The sequence below is a fragment of the Micromesistius poutassou genome, assembly GCF_964030765.1.
Source record: "Micromesistius poutassou genome assembly, chromosome: 18".
Taxonomy (NCBI): domain Eukaryota; kingdom Metazoa; phylum Chordata; class Actinopteri; order Gadiformes; family Gadidae; genus Micromesistius; species Micromesistius poutassou.
Genome location: NC_140288.1, coordinates 12,516,528 through 12,538,502, shown reverse-complemented (window position 1 = coordinate 12,538,502; position 21,975 = coordinate 12,516,528). Strand labels below are relative to the sequence as shown.

The window sequence follows — 21,975 nt, the reverse complement described above, 5'->3', positions numbered from 1 at the left end:
CTACTGATTTTTGTGGTTAGATTTACAAGTTTTACAGTTTCTCTGTGTGAGTTTCAGTGTGTGTGTGTGTGTGTGTGTTTTTGACTCCTGTGTGTGCGAGTTTCAGTATGATGGTATGTTTCAGTATGATGGTGTTTGGTGTGTGTTTTTGACTGCGAGTGTGTTTTTGACTATTATTTTTTTCAACCGTGTGTGTGCGTGTTTCTGCATCTGTGTCTGTGCATGTGTGTGTGTGTGTGTGTGCGTCTGTGTGCGTCTCTCTGCATGTGCGCGTTTGTCTCTGCATGTATGAGTCTCTCTGCATGTGTGTGTGTGTGTGTGTGTGTCTCTTCATGTGTGTGTGTCTCGGCATGTTTGTGTCTCTCTCTGCATGTGTGTGTGTGTGTGTGTGTGTGTCTGTGCATGTGTGTGTGTGTGTGGACTTTTTTCGACTCACCAGACAGGCACTCCCTCTTGCGGGTCTGCAGGAGGATGGCCCGCTCCCGGTCCAGAGGCCGGGGCTGGCAGCGCTCACACAGGTACGTCTCTGGGATGTTCTGCCTGTCGATGCCCATGCAGTCGATGTGCTGCCATGCACTGGAGCAGGGAGAGGGGAGAGGGGAGAGGGCGGTCAGGCTGATTCAGGTTCAGCCTCTTCACAGCAGGACCAACGCTAACTACTAGTTTGCTGCTCTTAGTACCGGGGCACCTGGTCCGTGTGTTAGCTCCACTACAAAGTCTTGTGTTGATGCCTCTGCCAAAATTACAGATTCTAATTCCAGGTAGATGGCTCGCTGAACCCAAATGAGGATCTGAAAACAGTGACTGAGCCCAGGATAAAGCAAGGCTGGTGTCAAATCTTTCCTGCACTTCCTGCACTTTATTTGTTCAGAAGTAAATACAGAACCAACCCTTAGCCACCACCACCATCCCTTAGTCACCGCAACCCCCCTAGCCACCACCCTCAGACCCGCCACCCTCAGACCCGCCACCCTCAGACCCGCCACCCTCAGACCCACCACCCTCAGACCCACCACCCTCAGACCCACCACCCTCAGACCCACCTGCACTTGTCGCAGCAGATCATGTAGCCGTCGTCGTGGGTGAAGCTGCAGATACAGCGCGTGATATCGGCTCCGTAGCTGCCGTCCTCCGATGTGCTGAGCGTGGTGCCGCGGGAGGCCTCGTCCTGGGCCCCCGGCACAAACAGCCCCCCCTCGCCGGGCCGGATCAGCATGGAGGGGGGCGGGGAGGCGGGGGGCGTGGGAGGGGGGCGTGCCCCATAGTTATGGTCCTGATGGGGGGGGGGGGGGGGAAGAAAGAAAGAAAGAAAGAATTTATTCTGGACACATTTCTAAAGAAATTGCAGAATGCTGTTAAGAATGTGGACGTTATCATCGTCAATATTATCTATTAAAAGTCTTAAGTATCAGGGCATACACCACTGAATCACTCCACTTGTTGAGTGTTCCTTTATTGGCCTTTGAATGTCACTAAATGAGCAGAATCCCCACGGTGGAGAACGCCTCGACAGATTGGAGGGTATCAGCTCAGAATAACACAGCAGGGAGCCAGAGGGGAGAGTGATGGCGGCAGTGAAGAAGTCGTTTTTGCAGCACTGCGATCGTGGTTCCGTTTCAGCGTGGGTAGGATGTACTTGTTGTTGGGTGATGATTAACGCAGGGAGGGAGGCGGGGCCTGTGGGTATGTAGGTCAGGACAAAGGCCACTGAACCGTGTGTGTATAATATGACTATCATTTAACGGCATGGGATTCATGTGTACATTGAGCGGCACAAGTTCCGGCACAACCTTATCTCCGAACAATGGCGCAATGTTAACGGAACAGGGCCTGGCAGGGGCCTCACCGGGGGCCTCGCATGGGGGCCTCGCATGGGGGGCCTGGCATGGGGGGCCTCGCATGGGGGCCTGGCATGGGGGGCCTGGCATGGGGGGCCTGGCATGGGGGGCCTGGCATGGGGGGCCTCGCATGGGGGGCCTCGCATGGGGGGCCTCGCATGGGGGGCCTCGCATGGGGGGCCTCGCATGGGGGGCCTCGCATGGGGGGCCTCGCATGGGGGGCCTCGCATGGGGGGCCTCGCATGGGGGGCCTCGCATGGGGGGCCTGGCATGGGGGCCTCGCATGGGGGGCCTGGCATGGGGGGCCTGGCATGGGGGGCCTGGCATGGGGGGCCTGGCATGGGGGGCCTCGCATGGGGGGCCTCGCATGGGGGGCCTCGCATGGGGGGCCTCGCATGGGGGGCCTCGCATGGGGGGCCTCGCATGGGGGGCCTCGCATGGGGGGCCTGGCATGGGGGGCCTGGCATGGGGGGCCTGGCATGGGGGCCTGGCATGGGGGCCTGGCATGGGGGCCTGGCATGGGGGCCTGGCATGGGGGCCTGGCATGGGGGCCTGGCATGGGGGCCTCGCATGGGGGCCTCGCATGGGGGCCTCGCATGGGGCCTCGCATGGGGCCTCGCATGGGGCCTGGCATGGGGCCTCGCATGGGGCCTGGCATGGGCCCGGTGCACTGATGTCTAATTGTGTTAGGCTATAAACTTCTAAGGAAGGTGACAGGCTGTTTGTTCCGTGCCATGCAGGAAGGAAATGTAAACCACTGCAAAATGGTTCAGGTTCTCTCTTACGGCAGATCGGGTTGTAGCACCACTTCGAAAGAATTGGCAAAATTCTTGGTGCCGTGTGGATGGTGTAAAAGAAAGGGGGAAAGGCGTGTCTGTTGTAAAAGAAACCATAACTGGAAACTTAATCCGCCAATTTTACGGCATTCATGTGTGAAAGAGGCTTATGAGTGCATGGTAGTCTTGCGTGCGTGCGCAAGTCTGTTCATGTGTTCACGTGTGTGTATGGGTGTGCTCTTACAGCGTAGGGCAGGCCGATGTAGCTGTGGGAGTGGTGGGAGCTGCTACTGGAGATCTGGTGAGGGTAGCTGGACTTCTCCACCACCACAGGGCTGGCCTCCACTGATTCAGGTCTGAAACACAAACGACACAACGTTTAGACACAGAGCATACACCTGTACATGGAGAGGAGAATGGATACTTGTATAACACACACACACACACACACACACACACACACACACACACACACACACACACACACACACACACACACACACACACACACACACCAGACACACACACACACACACACACACACACACACACACACACACACACACACACACACACACACACACACACACACACACACACACACACACACACACACACACACACACACACACACAGTGATTCAAAGAGACAGTGAAGGAGTAACGCTTGACAAGTATGGGGTTAGACATTTAACTCAAGGGCATATGGTAGTAGGCTAGAGACAGTGGGTATCAAACCCAGAACATTTGGGCTCGGGTCGAAAATAAGCCGTCATGAATAATGGAAAATACCCAGTTTGCCCACCACACCGTCACAGAGTTTAAATTACAGGTACTTTGTCTGAAGAGCAGCAAAGAAAAAGTATTCAAGCTCTAAATGTTACCTAAAACGATCAACTACCTGACCAGTGGATCAACGGATCATTCAGTTCTGTGTAGACATAACTCCCAGTGCTCCACCTGTCAACTCCTGTTCACCCACATGACGGCGGTGTCAATCACACACAGGGTCCAACAGCACGAGCACCAGAAAGACTCATGGAATCAAACCAACAACCTTCAAATCTCAGCAGACATGCTGCTGAGATGATCAAAGGAATAACTTAATTTAAATTAACCGTGGATTGTTTGGAGGTGGCATGCAGGAGCCCATCCTGGTTGTGGGGGAGAGCGTGCAGGTATAAACGCCCGGTGACACTGAGTGACTGCCGTGTCCATGCATGCATCTCTCTGCACATGGACAGCGCTTACCACCGACGGACTGCTAAAAGCCGGGGTCAGGCAGAGCTCCAGAGCGTGCACACAGCCAGCGGGAAGCTGTCCTGCCATCGGCTCACTGTTGTTGGACGGAGGAGCTCCGGCACGAGGCCCCATGGACGGTCTTATCAGGACCACCAGGCACACAGACACGCGGCCAGAGTCCCGCTCGGTGCTCAACAGAACACAACAGCCTCGCTCCCCCTCTCTCTGCTGCCAAACAAACAGGAGAGGGTTGAGCTGACAGATTCATACCAAACAGGTATGTCCGCTTCGTACCCGAGCAGAGGGAGAGCCTGTTCAACCGTCCTACAGAGAGCTATAATACCGACAGTGACCTGGGCTCACAGCGACCTGGTCAGACCGGCCCGCCGCACCTAAACATGCCCGCTTTACCAATCTGCTCTGTGGAGAGGTTATACATTAAAGAGAAGCAGTTAATGATTAGCTGCCGAGCATTGGTTTACAGGGACTTTCCTACGATTGGTCACAAATACACATTTCTGAGTTCAGGCATGTGGAAACACAGAGGATCACTCATGCCTCGCTGGCTCTTGCCCAGACAGCAGTTTCAAGGTCGGGATGAGAAGTGCTGAACCTCCCCCCCCCCCCCCCCCCCCTTCCCCGAGGACTTTCCAAACGACGCTATTCAGAAACATGCATGTGCCGCGCTAAAGGGAAACGACAAAGCCAGTGGAATCGCAAACAAGGAAGTCACGGGTACAGAAGACATACTAGCGTACTTCTCTAAAACCCCCAAGCCCTACCTTATTTAACTCTCCTCACACACACCTTCCTGCTGAGGGTACGGTTACAGTACCGTACGTGTAGCTGTGTCCAGTGGGGCCCGGTGCTCTCGCTGCGTGCTCCGGGAGCACTGTGCAGTACTTCCTGTGTGCTCTGCCACTCAACCGTCTCGTCAAAGTGAAAACATAACCCGCAAACATGAGGCCTGGGGGCGGGCCAAGGCACTGGGTGTGTGTGTGTGTGTGTGTGTGTGTGTGTGTGTGTGTGTGTGTGTGTGTGTGTGTGTGTGTGTGTGTAAGGTAGGCGTGAAGGGAGGTGTGTGTGTTTGTATGGAGAAGCTGTGTGTTAAGTATGTGAGATCACCAGCCCAACTGCCACATAGACATCCACAACAGACCGTGAGCCAATCAGGGCAGAGAAGTTCAGCCTCGGAGAAGCAGGAAAAGTTAGAGAGGGGGAATTCAGACATGTGCTCGGGTCCCACTAAAGTAAAAGGATATAGAGCCATACGTTTATATATCCTTCATCTGAAAGTGCTACTTGGACAGATGAAGCAAACACGAGGCGTAGTGCTGGGGCCTTTCCGAGTTGGCTTGTTGGCTTGTTAAATGACTGGTCAGGTTTCGTAGTGAAACAGAGGGAAATTCACCATGTGTGAGTCTATGTATGCGTGTGTCCCTGCGAGAGTGTGTGTGCATGTGTGTGTGTGCGTGTGCGTGTGTGCGTGTCAGCCGTTGTGATTCCCCACATCATGGCTGGTAAAAAGAAGAAAGAAAGGGGGCCATAAACAACACCGCTGCAGGTGGAACGCTCGTCAGTGGAATGGAAGTTTCAATTAAAACAGCAACAGCGAGCCAGGCCCCGTTCTAATCATAGCTTGCACGGCCCGTGAGCGAGCGTAAATATAGCCGCCGCCGTGTGTGTGTTTCATTCAGAAGGCATGCGCCGCAGAGCACCTCGTCACACCGCCGCCGAGGATTCAGGAGATCAACCGACGAGGCAACGCCTTCCCTCCCAAAGTGCCCCCACTCGCTACCATGGCAACCCCTCCGTGTTTTTTTTGTTTTTTTCTCTTTTGCTCATCGGGTCGTTGGGAGAGCACACGGTAACAAAGCCCCCACCCTCCGGACCCACCCCTCTCCGTGTGCACGGGCGCACACATGCACTCACGCGGCCCCCGGAGGACCGGCTGATGCAGGCTGCGGGGTTCAGGGGCGCCCGGGGGGGGGGGGGGGGGAGGGGAAATGGGGGAGGGAGAGACAAACAAGGAGCCCGCGCTGCCCCCCCCCCTCAGCCGTCCACGCGGCCCCCCCCCCCTCGGCCGTCCACACAGCCTCCCGTGATCTAATCTCTGGGCCCCCTCCACTCAGGGCGGCGCGGACTCTGGCCCAGCAGGTGGGACCCGTCTCCGGGTTCGTTGGCGGCTTTTAAACGTCTCCACCGAAGGCGAGCGGAGAAGAGAAGAGGACACAGGAGGAGGAAGAGGAGAAGGCTAGAGAGGGAAGTAAGGGTGAAGAGCGGGGGCTTAGGACCGCCCCCCCCCAGGCAGACGGGCCCAGGGCATTGACATCCCTGAAAGAGCTCAGCAGAGGAGGGGGGTTGGGGTTGGGGGGGGGGTGGAGGGGGCTGGAGAAGGATGCATCAAGACCATTTAAGAAGCCTTATCTGCGTTAGGGCCACCCGTCACTCAGGCCAGTGACCATGGCAACAAGCCCTGCGCACTGCGGAAGGAAAGGAGGGGCGTGAGGGGAAGGGAACCATGGCAACACAAGCTGTCGAAGCAACAGCTCTGATGAAGGCAGAAGGAGGAGACCCCTCCCCCCCTCCCCTCTCGTCTTTCTTAAAGAGACAGGCGCCCCGTCATAATCCCATGACGTATTTGCGTTATCCTTTTGTCAGGAGGAGGTCCCTGAGCTCCGCTGGCTGACGAGAGAAGCCTCCGTGCTATCCTTGAGGAACTATTACGTAGCCGTGAAGAGCGACGTCACAAGTTAACAACACTGTTTTACACAGATATAAGACTTTAGGAACAGGAACCAGGCTACAGTAAATGGCAGCTGGGTTGGTTTACTGACTGGCGAGCTTGTACCACGACACACAGGTAACATTAGATGTTCTGGTTGGATTTAGCAGCAGCAGCAGCAGCAGCTTTGCGTGGGCTGTTAAAAGTAAAAAAGCTGTGCACTGAAATGAGCGCTCCGTGTACGTATGCGCGTGTGATCAATAGTGGAGCCGTCCATTAGAACACAGCAGAGTTAAAGTGGCAGTGTTTGGGATGCATGGATTGACCTCAGATTCCCATCAACGGTTACCTTCTTTGAGTAAAGGACAGGAATCAATGTGCGGTAGGAAAGTCCAAACCACAGCGATGCCCCTTGCTCAAGAGGCAGGGCAGTGTGGTGGTTGGGCTTCTGTGCCGAGAGGCCCCAAGTCTTAAGGATATCTAGACTCACTGCCAGTTGCTTTGGATTAAATAGTTTAGACAGTATTTTAAGTTAGTTGAAATACTATTGAATTAAGACCAATCCAGTCATTCCACACACGCATGGCTCTGATGGGGAGAGGTGAGGGTGGGGAGTGATGACGACGAAGCAGGTGAGGGGGGGATGAGAGATCATTGTGAAATGAGAAGAGCGGTTGGGTAGGGTTGAACCAGGGAGGACGGGGGGGAGGACGGGGGACAGATAACATGAACGCAGAGTGTTTCATGTGGCATCCCATTAGTGCTGACAATCACATTCAACACTTTACATTTTGAGTGTACATGTTTGCCTTTCAGCCCTATTTTGAATTGTAGATTAGGTTATCCATTATTATCATGTTACTAAAACTTTCTCTTGGGTTATAAGTTGTTGATGCTGCTCTGCCAATCATAACCATAGTGAAACCATCGATACTGAAACAGTAACACGAAACAGACGATGAAAGTCTTCCTATAGCCAAGCTCCAACCTACCGACAAGGACAGGCACTCTGCATGTGTGTGTCTGTATGTGTATGCATTTGCATGTATATGTGCATGCAGATGTCTGTGTTTGTGTGCCTGTATGTGTGTGCGTGCGTGCGTGCGTGCGTGCGTGCGTGTGCGCGCGCGTGTTACTCACTCCGAGCCGGCAGCCATGTCCAGGTACGAGGTGTCTGCACGTATGTGTGTGTGTGCGCTTCTCACTCTGAGCTGGCAGCAATGTCCAGGTACGAGGTGTCTGCACGTGCGTGTGCGTGTGTCTGTAGGTGTGTGCATGTGGTGTGTGCATGGGTGTGCTACTCACTCCGAGCCTGCAGCCATGTCCAGGTACGCGGTGTCTGCTTGGTCCACCCCCACTGGGATGCCTATGCTCATGACGTTCTCTGGTCAGTTCTTCTACTGCTGGGTCCAGAGCATGGGAGTCCAAAACACTGAGGCATGTCAGCCACAGCACTCATTGCAGACATCTAAGTGCATCCACAAGGCCTGCAGGGAGGAAAAGAAAAACAGTGTTATTACTTACAATCCGTACTATTAGATGGTAAATGGTCTGCATTTATATAGTACTTTTCTGTACTGTTGGCCACTCGAAGCGCTGCACAATATTGCCTAACATTCATCCATTCATGCACACACCGACGGCAGTGTCAGCCACGCAAGGCGACAGCCAGCTCGTCGGGAGCAGTGATGGTGAGGTGACTTGCTCAGGGACACCTCGACACTCAGCTAGGAGGAGCCGGGGATCGAACTAGCGACCTTCCGGTTACCAGCCAACCCCCTCTACCTCCTGAGCCACATGCCGATCCTTTGTGCCACATTGGTTGATATTAATAAATAAACAAATAAACTCTAGTCAAAGCGCTTCACAGCAGGCCCACTGTCTACCTGTCGGCATCAACCGGGATAAAACCTACTAAATGAATAAACAAGAACTCATGGTGTATATTATTCACCAGGTTAATATCTAGATTACATCAGAACTGAAGCGCCAGCAGCCTTGTTGTTTGACAGAAGATGGACAGAACCCAGCTGCCTGTTTGTATGAAGGGTGAACTGCGCTAAAGCGACCCCTAACACACTCCACAGACAATGCAGGAAGCTGCAGAGTCGCTGTGTGGCCACTAGGGGGTATGAGCGACACAGACTCAGAGGAGGAAGAAAGGGAAGAAATGTAACAAGCCATATTCTGGTTTTTGCACCTTAAAATGACAATGGGCAGTGAAATTTGACCCCTTGTGGGTCTCTGACCAGAGAGCACCACCTATATAAACTGTTCATAGTGGGGTCTGTAGCAGCCATGTCTGTGCCTCCCTAGCCATGCAGATGGACAGGGACCACAGACACATTATGTTGTCAATAATAAATCAAGTGTAATTCGTCAATTGCAGAGTCCTCTAAACTATGTCGAGGGAACGTGGAACGAGAAGACTGGTTTATTGAACTGCCCAAAGTAAATCTAAAGTCGAAATCAGCCACATAAGGAGGATCAGACAGATTAAATGGTTCAGATGATGGAACGGTGAATTAAATATACGTCTGCGATGTGTGATGAGAGGAAACCATAATTCAGTTTAATGATCAATCCGTGAGAGATCAATCTGTGAGAGGCTCTACATTGTATGCACTTTGCTGGACAAATTTCCAGCAAACTTCCAGAAACTCAAACCTCACTTCTGATGCTCTCAGGGGGGGAGGCTAGTTTAAGTCAAACCATAAGCTTTACATTTACGCTCTGCTGCAGGGCTTATTAGGCAGCCTGTGTGTCTGGCCCTGAAACACACAGAGCTCCGTAGATAAGCAGGATTACTGATAATACTGCCGAGACAGAATACAAGCTGGAGGTCACATCTTACCCTGGACGGCCACCAGGGCCAAAAACATAGACCTGGACTAGGATCTGGGAGGTGGGTCGAGTCGAGTGGGGGCTATGGATCCACGACCTCCGGGGCAAACCAACAAACAAACAATGGCCTTTTTTGTGATACAGGGTTGTGATACAGGAACAATGTGCATCAGAGGGACAGCACCTTTGCTACAGGAGGGAACTGCCCAGTCGTAGCAGCTAATGATTATTTAGCTGTGATAATTATTATTACTTCAACCAATGACCAATCATTTCTCAAGTTCCCTGAGGCTAATGTTAAGTAGTACAACAGCTTAGGACACGAGACGCCGTACATGAGGTTTTGTTGTCGTCTGAAAGTAAAGCTACCTCAAGTTTCACTTTGAAACGATACTACAATCAGGCCTAGAACTTCAACATTAGAACATTCTCTGTTGAGAACGGCTGGTCTACAGCCTGTCTCAGAGACCGTGAGGCTCATCTACCTGTACCAGGGACCTGCTCAGACGCTACACCAGGATGTTTTGCAACATGTCGGGCCTCCAGAGGATATGTTCAGAGCCAGATTCATTCTCCAGAGAGTAGGGCAAACCCGATTGGCCGAACTCTTCAGCTAGCAGAGTTCCCCTGATTGGCAAGCCCTAGACAACAGTTGCCAGCCCCAGGGCTCATTAACAGGCGCTGCAGCCCGTGGGGTTCCACCGAGGTGAGGCTAAGCTATTGCTAGCATTCTACTTTGAGCACTTATTCCATCACAGAAACCGACTGTTTGAATTGAGTACCCATACATGTTTCCACATGTTTTAAATTGTAGGATGTTTTGGTAACTCATCCATAGGGTCGAATCACAAACAGTGAAACTTCCCAGTGTGAAAACAACATTGTTTGCCACCAGCACTTGCTCCTAAAACCAGCAGGGGGCCGTTATCCAAACCTTGTAAAGACGCATTCCCCTTTTGTGTATCAGAGAGGCCCCTCTGTTTTAGTGGTCTTTAACCACTTCCCTTCAGAAGCAGTCTGCATGCCTCCCCTCAAAGACAACCTGTCTTTGGATGAACCAGGGAATCACTGGAGAGGAATGCTCTGACAAACCAGCAACACACCACAGACACACGGCCCCCCAGGGTTAAGCCTGCGCCACCGACCGGAGGAGGAGGAGGAGGAGGAGGAGATACTGAAGGGTTAGGGCCGCGCCACCGACCAGGGGAGGAGGAGATACTGAAGGCAGCAGCTGTAGCCCTCTCCTCCACCCACCACGACTACACCACAGCCCATGACGAACCCATAGATGTGAAGGGGAGGGCGGTCAGGAGAGGAGGAGAAAGGAAAGGGGCAGGCGTATATCAAGAGGCACAGTGGAAGGAATGCCGTGGCGCTCTTCCTCCCTGCTTCAGACCCTCACTCTCTGCCCCCAGAATCCCTCCTTGTTCTCCCCCCCCCCCCCCCCCCCAACCCCAATGAGCAGCTTTCCTCTGTACAAGCTTTTAGAAACCCCTCAGACGCCCCTGCGTCAGAGGGGGTCTGTCTGACAGTGACGCTAGGCAGGCTGAACGCAGGCTGGACTCTGGGTGGCAGAGTGGAGCTCACGTCGCTGCTGCCTCCTCTCTCGCCCTCCGCTCTGCGTCTCTCGCTTTGCCCCGCTCTCACCTCCTCCCCCCTCGCCGAGCGGCGAGAGGGGAAACACAGTCACGTCATTGTGTCGGGGAGAAACTCTCGCGTTTGTGAGATACAACCGCACTGATGAAGTCGCCGAGGGGAAAATCCACACGGTAGTCGGGACACACCACACACAGACACACAGACACACACCATATGCCTACGCGAGACCGCTCCGCCTTTCTCGCTGTGTTCACACTACTAGCGCTATGTGGTGGCGTTTGATTTGTGTTTCCGCTGCCAGCTCCCAGCAGTTTGGATTGTATTCTTCCATGAGGACAGCAACCCCCAGCCCCTCCTCCCATGCCCAGGCTCCCCTCAGCCTCACAGAGGGATGACTCTAAACACACACACACACACCCCGTGTTCCACAGTGCCCCTACACATGTGCTCCACGCATGGTGGACCCCGTTGGCCATGTGGGTCACCCACCCCCTCTGCCCTTCACAACTCAGACCCAGAGACGCATCAGAACACAGAGGGAGGAAGATGGTGGTGTTTGTGCGTGTCATTTCCCCAGTAACAGAGGTGGCTCAAAAGCAAACAGGGCCTATGACAGGACCTGGCCTATTGGCAGGGCCAGCAGGCGGGCCGGGAGGGCAGGGGAGAACTGAGGCAGAACTATCTCAAGACGTGGTGGACCCTGGTGTCGTGTGGTGGGTTCAGGGCTACGCTCCGCAGACCACCACAGCCCGGAGACAATGGTGGCCTGGGGCCAGCGCCATCTGACACATCCATGAGAAGGGAGCCGCAGCCTGGCTGTTGCTGCCCCACAATATGGAGGAGGAGCAGGGTCCGTGCCCCAGTGCTGGGGTTCAGGGGGGAGAGACACCGGAGATAACGTCTGGCCATTCAAGAGAGCCACAAGGAAACCGTCTTCCTCCGTCTCCCTGGCTCTTCTTGGACCCGTGTAACAATAGTATCAAGTTTTACCACAAGCAAGGAAGAACAGAATGTAAACTGTGTTTTTTTTTAAACGTAATATATCCACAAAAATAGGAAGAGCCACGAGTGCACGTCCAAGTGAAACTACCGTTACAGAACCGAGTCGACCCTACCCAATACAGAGGTTTAGGTTGGCTAGCCGTTTGTTTTTCCTTTGCATGTTCATTAATCCATTATACACGCATTATCATATTATATAATTTAATGATACATTTGAATAGAGATGTATTTGCTTGATATCGCAGCCATTTATGTTAACCTGATACAAGTACAACCTGATACATACTTCTTGTGTTCCCCACTAAGCATCGGTGCATCAAAAGGACGTCCAGTCGTTGTGATGTTGACTCTGACGGTCTCCGAGCGCCAGGGAATGACAGACAGCAACACACAGAATCTAAAGAATGCATTATGCCCTGTGTGGCCAAGTTAAACTTCTTGTGTGTGTGTGTGCGTGTGCGTGTGAGTGTAAAACAGATGGGGGGGGTCGGCTATAATGGTCTGTGGGGGGAGCCAAACAATGGGAGCCACTCACGGCCATCACCCAGGTATTCCAGGAGCACCCCTCAGCCCGGTCTGCTGCCCTCCACTCCCGAGCGTACCTCGCCTGTCTCACTCTCACTTGTGTGTAGTACAGAGACGGCAGTAAAAGCACAGCAACAGGAAGCAGGCGGATGAGCAACGGCCAAGGTTACGGCTGCCGTCTCAGGCCAAAGGCCACCTGTCCCGGAGGGCTCCAGCTCCCCTCAGGTTGAGTTTAGGACCCAGTGAACACCAGGTAAATAAGGCCCATAAGGTGATCCGTTAGCAGCTAGCCGCTACGTTAACAGGTCTTCTGAGTGCTGCCAGCCGCACCCTGCCTGGTTACCACGTGATCCACAGAGGGCCCTGTACTGGGGGAAGCTATGCCTGCTTGTCTCTGGGGGGGCTAGGCTCCAAACAGACTGGGTCCAAGGCCAGGACCCCTCCCCCCCCCCCCCCCCCCATGTAGATTAGGGTGTGTACACACACACACACCGATGACATGGTCTACACAAATGATGCTCGTGGCCTTGGAAAGGCAATGGATAAAACTGATTTCACTGAGTTTGACCCTCCTAACTGCTGGGAAAGGATGCCAGCATCTGGATGAGGGGGTGATAGGCGGCGTGCGTGCCGCGCCACCCATGGTCCAATGGGACCGAAGACACAGGAGCCACAAAAATACTGGACTAGTGGTTTCTCTGGTGCATCCACACCACACCACAGCCAGACAGGTACAGACAGCCAGACAGGAGGACCAGAAAAGAAGCTCACTAGCGTTCTGTCAACGTGGGGGGTTTGTATGGCATGGAGCATACCACTGATTGGAAGCAGAAGCCCTCGATTATCTTCATTCAGAACCGGTCCACACAGGACTAGGCCACTTTTCCGTGGTCTAAAAATAGACTCTTGCTTTTTCTAAATGGGCACCTTTTGGAATAACGAGTGTCATGTGACATTGCTCGTTCAGAGAGCGGCCCAGACCCTTTATAGACCGTTATTGAGGAGCTGTTTCAGGGATTAGATGCTATTGCTAACATAAAGGCTGGAGCCGCTGGGATCACACCCGGATCCCCTCTTCACCCTGAGCATTAGCGTGATGAGCGCTTGGGCCGGACCTGAGGCACCTGTGGGTCTGAGCGCCATGCCGGCCTTTCAGACAGGGGGGACAGAAGGGAGAGCCATCTAGCTCAGTGGGAGGTCTCATGTTATGATTCCCCTGACAGGCGCTTTAGCGAGCAGACATCTGCGTGTGACAGATCCACACGGAAATTGGTGCCACACGCCACGAGCATCAATCAGCTGCTTGGATAATAATAATATGAAAGTTCTTCACAGAACAGCTGCAATGTTCGAGAACAAAATGCACAATCCCTTGTCAACTTTAAATTCGAAAAGCTCAACACTGCTGTGTTCAGTGTACGTCTCCGTTGACTCACTAATCTAAAAACCTTCTTTAAAAAAAACAAAAACTGAAATGACGCGAGGAAAGGAAAAAGACATGCTTGGAAAGAGCCACAAAGAGCTGTTGGCGCAGCCAAGAGAGCGAGAGAAAGAATTTGGACGATGGAGGCCAATGTGCAGCTAGCCCACAGCTTAAGAGGACAGGGCTGTGTTGTGTCATTGCAAAGAGAGCTTGCTCACAAACGACTAAACTTTTTTTTTTTTCCTTTTTACATTAATAGTCATCACTTTCACACTGTGTTGCAGCTAATGACAAACTAAGACAATTGGACCACAAGGCTCAACCTGTGTGAGCAAGCTTGAGTCAAATAGTTTGATACACAACATTTTCTCCTTCATGTTACAGGAGGACAACACACAACTTCATGTCTGTTCACCAAGAGAACACACACACACACACACACACACACACACACACACACACACACACACGATTTAATTACATGCACGTTTCGGAGAAGTTCGGGGGAATGACAGTGGAGGTTAGTGATCAATTTGAACACCGGCCATTCCAGTGTTTTAACGTTAATTTGTTTGTTTTTGCTCTATGACTAATGTTAAGGGCATCAGATATAAGTTCGGTTCCAACTGTATGCTTCGTAGTGATATTACGTGAATAAATGCTGTTCCATCAGTTAAAGGTCGTGAGGGAACCTGTGCGAGAAACGGTGACGGTTTCACTCGATTCCACTAATCAAGTATATTTTACATATTATATATGTCGACATATACATTAAAAACAAGCGGATATGTATAACGCCGAGACAGACAATTTCAAGCCTTCTTACAGCGAGACCACAACCACACACACACACGGCATGTGACGTGACGCACGTTGAAGCGCTAGTAGGTTATCGCCTCTAATAAAAGGGCTAATTGCGGTAGCTTTATTGCTTCGATCAGGCATTACTCGGGGAACAACGCAGACGGGTTCGCCGTGGTGGTGTTGTTGTTCTCCAGTCTAACGCGCAGTGTGTAGTTACTTCCCGGTAAGTACGTCGGCGCTGCAGTCCAGTGGAGCAGCAGGGGTGTGGAGCCCAGTGTTCCCACAACACCCATCAGGTCGCCATCTTCACAGCGCCTCTCAGAGGACGGCCAAACCACACGTTTAGCCGGGGAGACGAATCGCCACACCGGGAGAACCCCCCCCAAACAGTGGCCTCTTTCACACATGCTTGCTCCTGAGGTGTATCGCTGTGTCTCTGTGCACGCTGCCCTGCGCGTCTTTCGAAAACGCATCGAGAGAATCGAAGCTAACATGCTAACAATGATGGTGAGCAATGGCTTCTCTGGAGACGGGCGCATGCTGAGCTACAACGTTGTTCCTCGGTGTGGATGAGCCACGCAGGGATGGTACACAGCGGGCTACAAACGTATAACGGTGTGGAGAAAAATGCGTAACAGACGCGTAATCACGGCTGTGGTCCGGTGTTATGCGTGGTTTAGATCGGTGCGCTTGTCTGCGCTAGGTAGCCGCTAGCGGAGCGCCTTGTGGTCTCTTATTGTGGCTGATAGGAGACTGGAGAGAAAGCGGACTGGAGTGGATTACTGGTCCCCTCAGACAGGAGCGAAGCAACATGACGGCAGGGAGGTCAATGATGCCAAAAAACGATCCATGTTATTTTTTTTACTTCACTTCCAAGGCGAAATCTGCACATTACGGACTGATCACCGCCACACGGTCCAGTCGGGTCCAGATTCGTTTTTAAACTGAAGTCGGGTTGATGCAGGATCGCTTTACCCAAGTCCACCATCCCCTCCCCCACGTATGCAGCATTTGAGGCACAAATGTGAATCTAAATCAACTAATCGCGTAAGGCCATTTCCTCCGTGCGGGAGACGTATGCCATGGCGATAGGTGGTGATATCTCCCCATGGCTTTAGAGAAGTCGCCTCATTTCGAAGAGATCTAGGAAAGCTACTTAGCTCCTGTAGTTTACTGTCGCCATTTCCTCCAGATGACATTAGTTTGATTCGCTCCAGTTCACTGAATGGTGTTTGGACGCACATTGAAGGGTCCTGCTTTTAACCTTTTGGAGGATGATGCTTTTTAGGGTTAGTGATCCAACACGGACGCAGACTACAGTTAAACTTACATTGGTTACACACACACACACACACACACTACTGCAGATCGTACACAAACACGAAGGGGGTTGTGTTCTCACTTCTAGTTCGTACATGACCGTAAAACAACTTAGGAGAGGCGCTTGTGCAGGATTGGCTGAGAATAAAGCGGGGATATAACTGACTTTGACCTTTTACACACACACACACACACACACACACACACACACACACACACACACACACACACACACACACACACACACACACACACACACACACACACACACACACACACACACACACACCTCGTCCATACACAAACACTCTAATCGACATTGAAAGCTTGTAATAATTCGCAGTAAGGCCGACACTTGGCTGACTGAGTATGTGACGTCTCCAGTATTGTCATCCTGAAGCCCAACTCAGTGCGAAGCTAGTTAGCATCAGGGAGCTAGTCTGTTCCCAGGCTGGACAGCGAACCACGTCAAAACATCCCAGGTTAGACCCCCGAAACGAGCCGCTGCGGGGTCCTGTTCCTCTGTAACAGAAGTCCATCAACCCCGTAAACACACGAACGGCGAGGACGGTGGGCTCCACGGACCAGCTAGCATGCTAGCCGAGCTGTAACAACAGCACGACGTGCCTAGCTTAGTAACAAAGCAACTCTTGATAGCCTGCAACCGCACTCCACACCATACCCGGACCCGCACACAACGGAGCTCTACTCACCGCTAGTGTCCACTATAGAAAAGTTGAATAAAAAAAACCCGGGGGGCCCGTGGAAGAGAAGCCCGTCGCTGTCCACCCAGCCGCCAGAACCAAAACAAGACTGCTGCTCAACACACACACTGCGACCCTCAGCCGGGCTATCTGAACGGGGGTCTGGGGCGCCTTCCCGCTGCTCTCCTCCCGTCACAAGCCTCCGGTCCGCGGGGAGGGGGGGTGCGGGTCCAAACGGTTGACTCGCGGGTCAGTTCCGAACCGTTAAAAACTGCCCTACCTACCTAGCGACTGTAGGAAACCAGATCCTCTGTAGCCTGCTCTCTGTGTGCAAAAATGGCGGCCTGGCAGGACTGGTGGAGACCCCGCCTCCTCCTCCTCCGCGCGACCCCCCCCCCCCCCTCCCCGCCGCTCACCTCTGGCCCCGCCTCTACGTCCTGCGGGGTTGCAAGGGCAACTTTACAGGGGCTGTTTGGAATCATGCGCGTCCACGCGAATATCATCATATATTTATCTCGGTAATGCATCATTGCCCTCTCTGTGTAAATACAGGATAGACCAGATCAGTTTGGTTTAATAACGTCGTGTGTGCGTGTGTGTGTGTGTGTGTGTGTGTGTGTGTGTGTAATATCAATGAATAGTGCTATATAGTCCATGTTTTTTGATTTGCGGGCTCACAGGCATATAACCGAATAATGCACTCCTTCCTTCTCTGTGAAAATGCAGTATACAACAGACACACTGAACGAATTTTGCTATAACAACTTTATTACACTTTAGTAGGCTATCAAACCCTATACCCCGTTGTTCATATAACTTATGCGGTCCCCATGAATAATGGATGTGGAGTCGAGGAGGCCAGAGTGTAGGCTAAGTTTGAGAATATGTCAGTGATGTGAGAGTAACCGCTGGATTCGGATGCCTAATGTGTTGGTACCGCCCATTCTGTATGTCTCCTCACAGTGGAAAACCCCACTCTCTCTCCTCCGTGTAAAAATGTCTTCGTTATATTAATTTCATTGAAAGTATAACGGTAGTATAATTTTGTGCTATTGAAATTGTAACATTGTAGAAATATACATTTTTTGTGTGACAGTGAATCGTCAAAAGAAACATTCCTGTTAATTTTGCCCTTCATTACTGAAAAGATTTGATTAATAGCTATAGTTCGTTATAGGTCGTTTCGATGAAGTACACTGTTTTATGAAGCGAACCCTGCCTTGTGTAAAGGAGCCTCTGAGTCGGCTCCCAGACGGTAGGAGTACCGGGCTGTTATATAACCCCTTACACAAGAGCAGCATTCTCCTGTCTGAACCCAGCCTGTTTCAAGATAAGGTGGATCGTATCGAATAAAAATAAATGAAGATAGGAGAACACACAAACGGTTTCCTTGTAAACAGCTATTTTTATTTTGTATTATTATTATTTTTTTTAGAAACCACAAAAAACAGTTTTGGGGTTAATAGTATTCTATACCAGAACATGAGGACACTAACAAACCTAGGTGTTGTTTGCTGGTAGATGTTCGTCCATTGTGTTTCAGTGTGACTTTGTTCGCCTTTCCTCGCATTCAACGTTACCCGATGAGATAATTCTCTCGTCTTTCACATCGACCCTCCCCCACTGCGAACACCGCAGCCCCTCGCGCACGCGCACACCGGACGTCGGGAGGCTCGCTCTTCCGGTTCGCCGTTCGGTTTTAACCAATTTAGACGGCGTGTAGATACGCAGGCTAACCATTGTTACTCAACGACGTCGATCTCAAACGTTGCGGAGTTCCGACGGTGCATCGAGACATTTCAGGCCATTTAAGGCTCCTTTCCCCCCCAAAAAAAGGATTGGCGACGATCGCTTTTTACACATTTCACTCTAACTTCTGTTGCGTAGTTGCGGTTTTGGCTGAAGGTCACTCGACTCGAGTGGTCGGGTTGGTTAAAAGAGGAGGATAAACAGCGGGACCTGAATCTCGTCGAGTGTCTAGGTAGAAGCGCACCGAGCGGGTGATTGTTTCAGAGCCGTTGCCCTGAGATGACATCATTGGGCTGATTTGGAGGCGGGAACTGAGCTGCGAGGGGAGAGGGGCGCGACCGGAGATCCGTTGGCTCAGACGCCATTAGGCAGCCACGTAGCACAGAAGCGAACATTTCTTATACTAAAGACGTTCATAAGAGCGGTCGGACCGTTATCCGTCGAACCAGGGAGTCATGGTCGTGGATTTAAATCGTTATTTATTGGAAATGAGAAGTGAGTGGTTGTTGTTCGACGTGTTTTAATGTTGCGCACTCTAAATAAGATGGCGCCCAAGTACGGAGTTCTGTTCTCGCGCCACCGCGCATCTTTGGGCCGCGGTGGCGCGCATTGCGCGCATTCCCGACAAAGGGAATATTTTCATACATTTCCTGTTTTGTTGAAGTGACCAGAACCTCCAGAAACGATGCAGATTTACATATTATTGTGTTTATTACGAGATCATTCTATTCGATCATTCATGTATGACTCATGGCGCTTCTTGATGCTTCTATAGCAGTAAGTCAATGAGCGCCATTTATAAGAGCCAATCATTGATGGGGATTAGTTTGATGAACTGCTACTTATTCAGGCCCAACATCTCTCCCATGGACCTATAAAGATCTCTCCGGGACTGATCTGATGTTATCGTCCTGAAAACACGTCACCTGAGCACCTTCAATGTCGCGATGCTTTGTGTCCTGAACGTGAAGCGGCTCTGGCGCCACCTGGTGGCTGCGGCGGCTCTCACAGTCATAGCCTGGTGCTAATCCACATTACACCGCGTTCAGATGAGCTCCAAAGGTTCAGTGCTGAGTGTGTTACTTAAGTATTATTTTATTGTCCTCTAATTGTTTCTGCAGGACTGGTCAACTTCAGAACCCAACATCATGTTTATATCGGGTTTCACGCAATACTAATAAAGTTTTGAGACAGATCCTTGTATTACGTGCATTTTTCCGATAACTCAAAAACAGTTATTCCAGCTCAGTTGTTATTCTTGTTAAAACGTTCCCCATTCTGGGCACTTTTTAATTTTATTCATACTATTTTATTTTGTTACATTTTAGCCAATAGTAGTAGAGTGACTGTAATATAATAATAAAGAAGATTCAATCTAAATTAACTTATATATTATTATTATATACACGTCACATATTTGGTCCAGGAACCCACAGCCAATAAGCGTTAGAGTAGGACCGTCCAATCACAGTCGGCGTTACTCAGCTCCAGCCCTCCAACTGCAGTAGACGGTGTTAGTGAGTGGGGTCGTCTGTTGACAAGGGAAGGTGACATTAGGTGTTCATTTTACCAAACCATTCTAAACGGAGGGTTTCTTTTAGGTTTGTCTTCATGTCTTCTCTCGGCAGCGCGGTGCGGCTCCTCCGGGCGGGGGCCAGCGCTCTGAGGAGTGGCCCCCAGAAGACCTTCTCCCGGAGGTGAGGACCGGAGCCGGGGGTTCGGACCGCACACCGAGCGGTGCTCCGAACTCAATACGCTGATTTATTAGGATTGGCCACTGTACATTTCGAGGGGACCCCAGATTACATTTAGTGTTTGATTCACTTTACTGGTTCATCTTGTATTCTTTCCGACATTAACGGTGTTTGTGTTATTCTAGGGCCGGCGGGGGGCCCCACATAGTGCCGCAGTACCGGCAGTATCCCCAGGTCACCAAGAACCAGAAGCTCCAGGCTGAGCTTCTGAGCGGTACGATGTGGTTCTGGATGCTCTGGCACCTCTGGCACAGCCCAGACGACGTTCTGGTGAGCTGGTACACCTCTTCCTGGTTCTGTAGAACCACTAGTACCTGTTTTTTTTTACATCGGGCTCATAGTAATCATCTTTACCCTGTTCTGCAGACCTAGTAGTGCTATAGTAGATTATATACAGTACCTGGTGTAACATTAGTTTAACTTACGTTCATTGGATCGTGGATTCATGTCTATGCCTGATACAGTAGTAACGGACAGTATTGTAAATTACATTGTGAATTTATTCAAATCCAGGGCTGTATTCTCCTACCGTAGGTAGGCGTGTGTTCAGGACAGCAGCCAGTCACAGCTGAAGGCTTCTGGGTTTAAACCCCAGTGTTCTGTCCGAAGTCTTGCGCTCGCCCTAACCCCTACCTGCTGCTCAACGACACTCACAAAGTTAATTAATATGGTCAAACTCTCCGTCTGTGACATCACTGACCTCTGACCCTGTCCTCCAGGGTCACTTTGCGTGGCCGGACGCGTCCCAGTGGACCGACGAGGAGCTTGGCATCCCAGCAGACGACGAGGAATAGTTCTGGGAGACGGCCCTCCGACAGGTCGGGAAACACCGAACACCCACAGACCATGTGCCTGCACTCACATGTTGGTGCACAAGCGATTCGTGGCCTTAACCATTCAAAGCTTATTGTAACCTCAATAAGCAATGTACCTCAAGCATCAAATGATGTTTGAAGTTCCCCCCCACAATACAAAAGGTTAAGATGTAATCCAACCGTAAAACCATAGATTCTGATAAAACATGTATGAGGAGTTCGAGGGATGTTTCTGAAGTGGAAGACATTGGGTTGGATTGATTGAGGGAGAGGGTCAAAGAGGGCACCCTGGTTACGGATGTTAGGCGATGCCTTCAGCTATGTGTGCATGTGTTCTAGGGACGTTGGCCAGGTCCATTGTCTGGCTATGCTACTTGTTACGTTGTTAACATTTTGTTGCTTCTTGGTGGGCCTGTACTAGCCGTAATAAAACATTAGCATAACAAAATGGACATTACTGCTCCTACAGCAGCAGACATTACTGCTCAAGCTGCATTTGTAGTAGTTTGGCTGTCGAGGGGTAGAATGACTTTATAACATTTTAATGACCAGAGTTGAAAAGTTATAGAAACCCGCCCATTTCTGTAGTAACTCTCACCTAACAAAATGTTTTCTATAAAAGATGTTTGAACCTTTTTCTGTTTGTTCTTTCTCCAGATCCTGGGGTTCGTCTGTCCAGCTGAATGTCATCCATACAGACGAAGGCTTTGTTGTACATAGACTAATAAAGATACCTCATTTATTCTCACCATGTTGTCCCGGCCTCTCCTTATAGGACTCTTAAGAAGCAGAATGCACGGTTAACGGAACACACCTTAACAGAAAATGGCAAAATTATTTCCAAAATTTATTTACA

The 21,975-nt window shown here is 51.2% G+C and overlaps 2 protein-coding genes across 12 annotated transcripts in view; one reads left to right on the top strand and one right to left on the bottom strand.

Moving 5' to 3' along the window:
• Nucleotides 1–17,148, bottom strand: part of kmt2e (lysine (K)-specific methyltransferase 2E) — a 33,918-nt gene extending 16,770 nt beyond the window's left edge. For 8 of the 11 annotated variants that reach the window (XM_084482818.1, XM_084482823.1, XM_084482824.1 and 5 more), the window contains exons 1-5: nt 16,811–17,140; nt 7,886–8,067; nt 2,859–2,970; nt 1,044–1,273; nt 437–576 (exon numbers count right to left, since the gene is read on the bottom strand). In XM_084482818.1, coding sequence (XP_084338944.1) covers nt 437–576; nt 1,044–1,273; nt 2,859–2,970; nt 7,886–7,956 — 553 coding nt within the window. In that variant the 5' untranslated portion in view covers nt 7,957–8,067; nt 16,811–17,140. Of the gene's footprint in view, nt 1–436; nt 577–1,043; nt 1,274–2,858; nt 2,971–4,637; nt 4,735–7,885; nt 8,068–12,311; nt 12,380–16,810 lie in introns of those variants that run through there. The other 3 variants (XM_084482821.1, XM_084482822.1, XM_084482819.1) reach the window with 3 other exon arrangements.
• A 2,909-nt stretch (nt 17,149–20,057) lies between these two features.
• ndufb2 (NADH:ubiquinone oxidoreductase subunit B2) lies at nt 20,058–21,867 on the top strand. Its single transcript, XM_084483409.1, has 4 exons — nt 20,058–20,247; nt 20,430–20,574; nt 21,024–21,122; nt 21,777–21,867. The coding sequence occupies exons 1-3, from the start codon at nt 20,162–20,164 to the stop codon at nt 21,096–21,098; spliced, it is 306 nt and encodes a 101-aa protein (XP_084339535.1). The 5' UTR covers nt 20,058–20,161; the 3' UTR covers nt 21,099–21,122; nt 21,777–21,867.
• Nucleotides 21,868–21,975: the final 108 nt, after the last annotated feature.

Bases quoted from the DNA above. Each gene is read 5' to 3' on its own strand.
- ndufb2 (XM_084483409.1), top strand. From the start codon at position 20,162: ATGTCTTCTCTCGGCAGCGCGGTGCGGCTCCTCCGGGCGGGGGCCAGC. The intron at 20,248-20,429 runs GTGAGGACCGGA...GTGTTATTCTAG, and splicing joins CAGAAGACCTTCTCCCGGAG to GGCCGGCGGGGGGCCCCACA. The intron at 20,575-21,023 runs GTGAGCTGGTAC...CCTGTCCTCCAG, and splicing joins ACAGCCCAGACGACGTTCTG to GGTCACTTTGCGTGGCCGGA.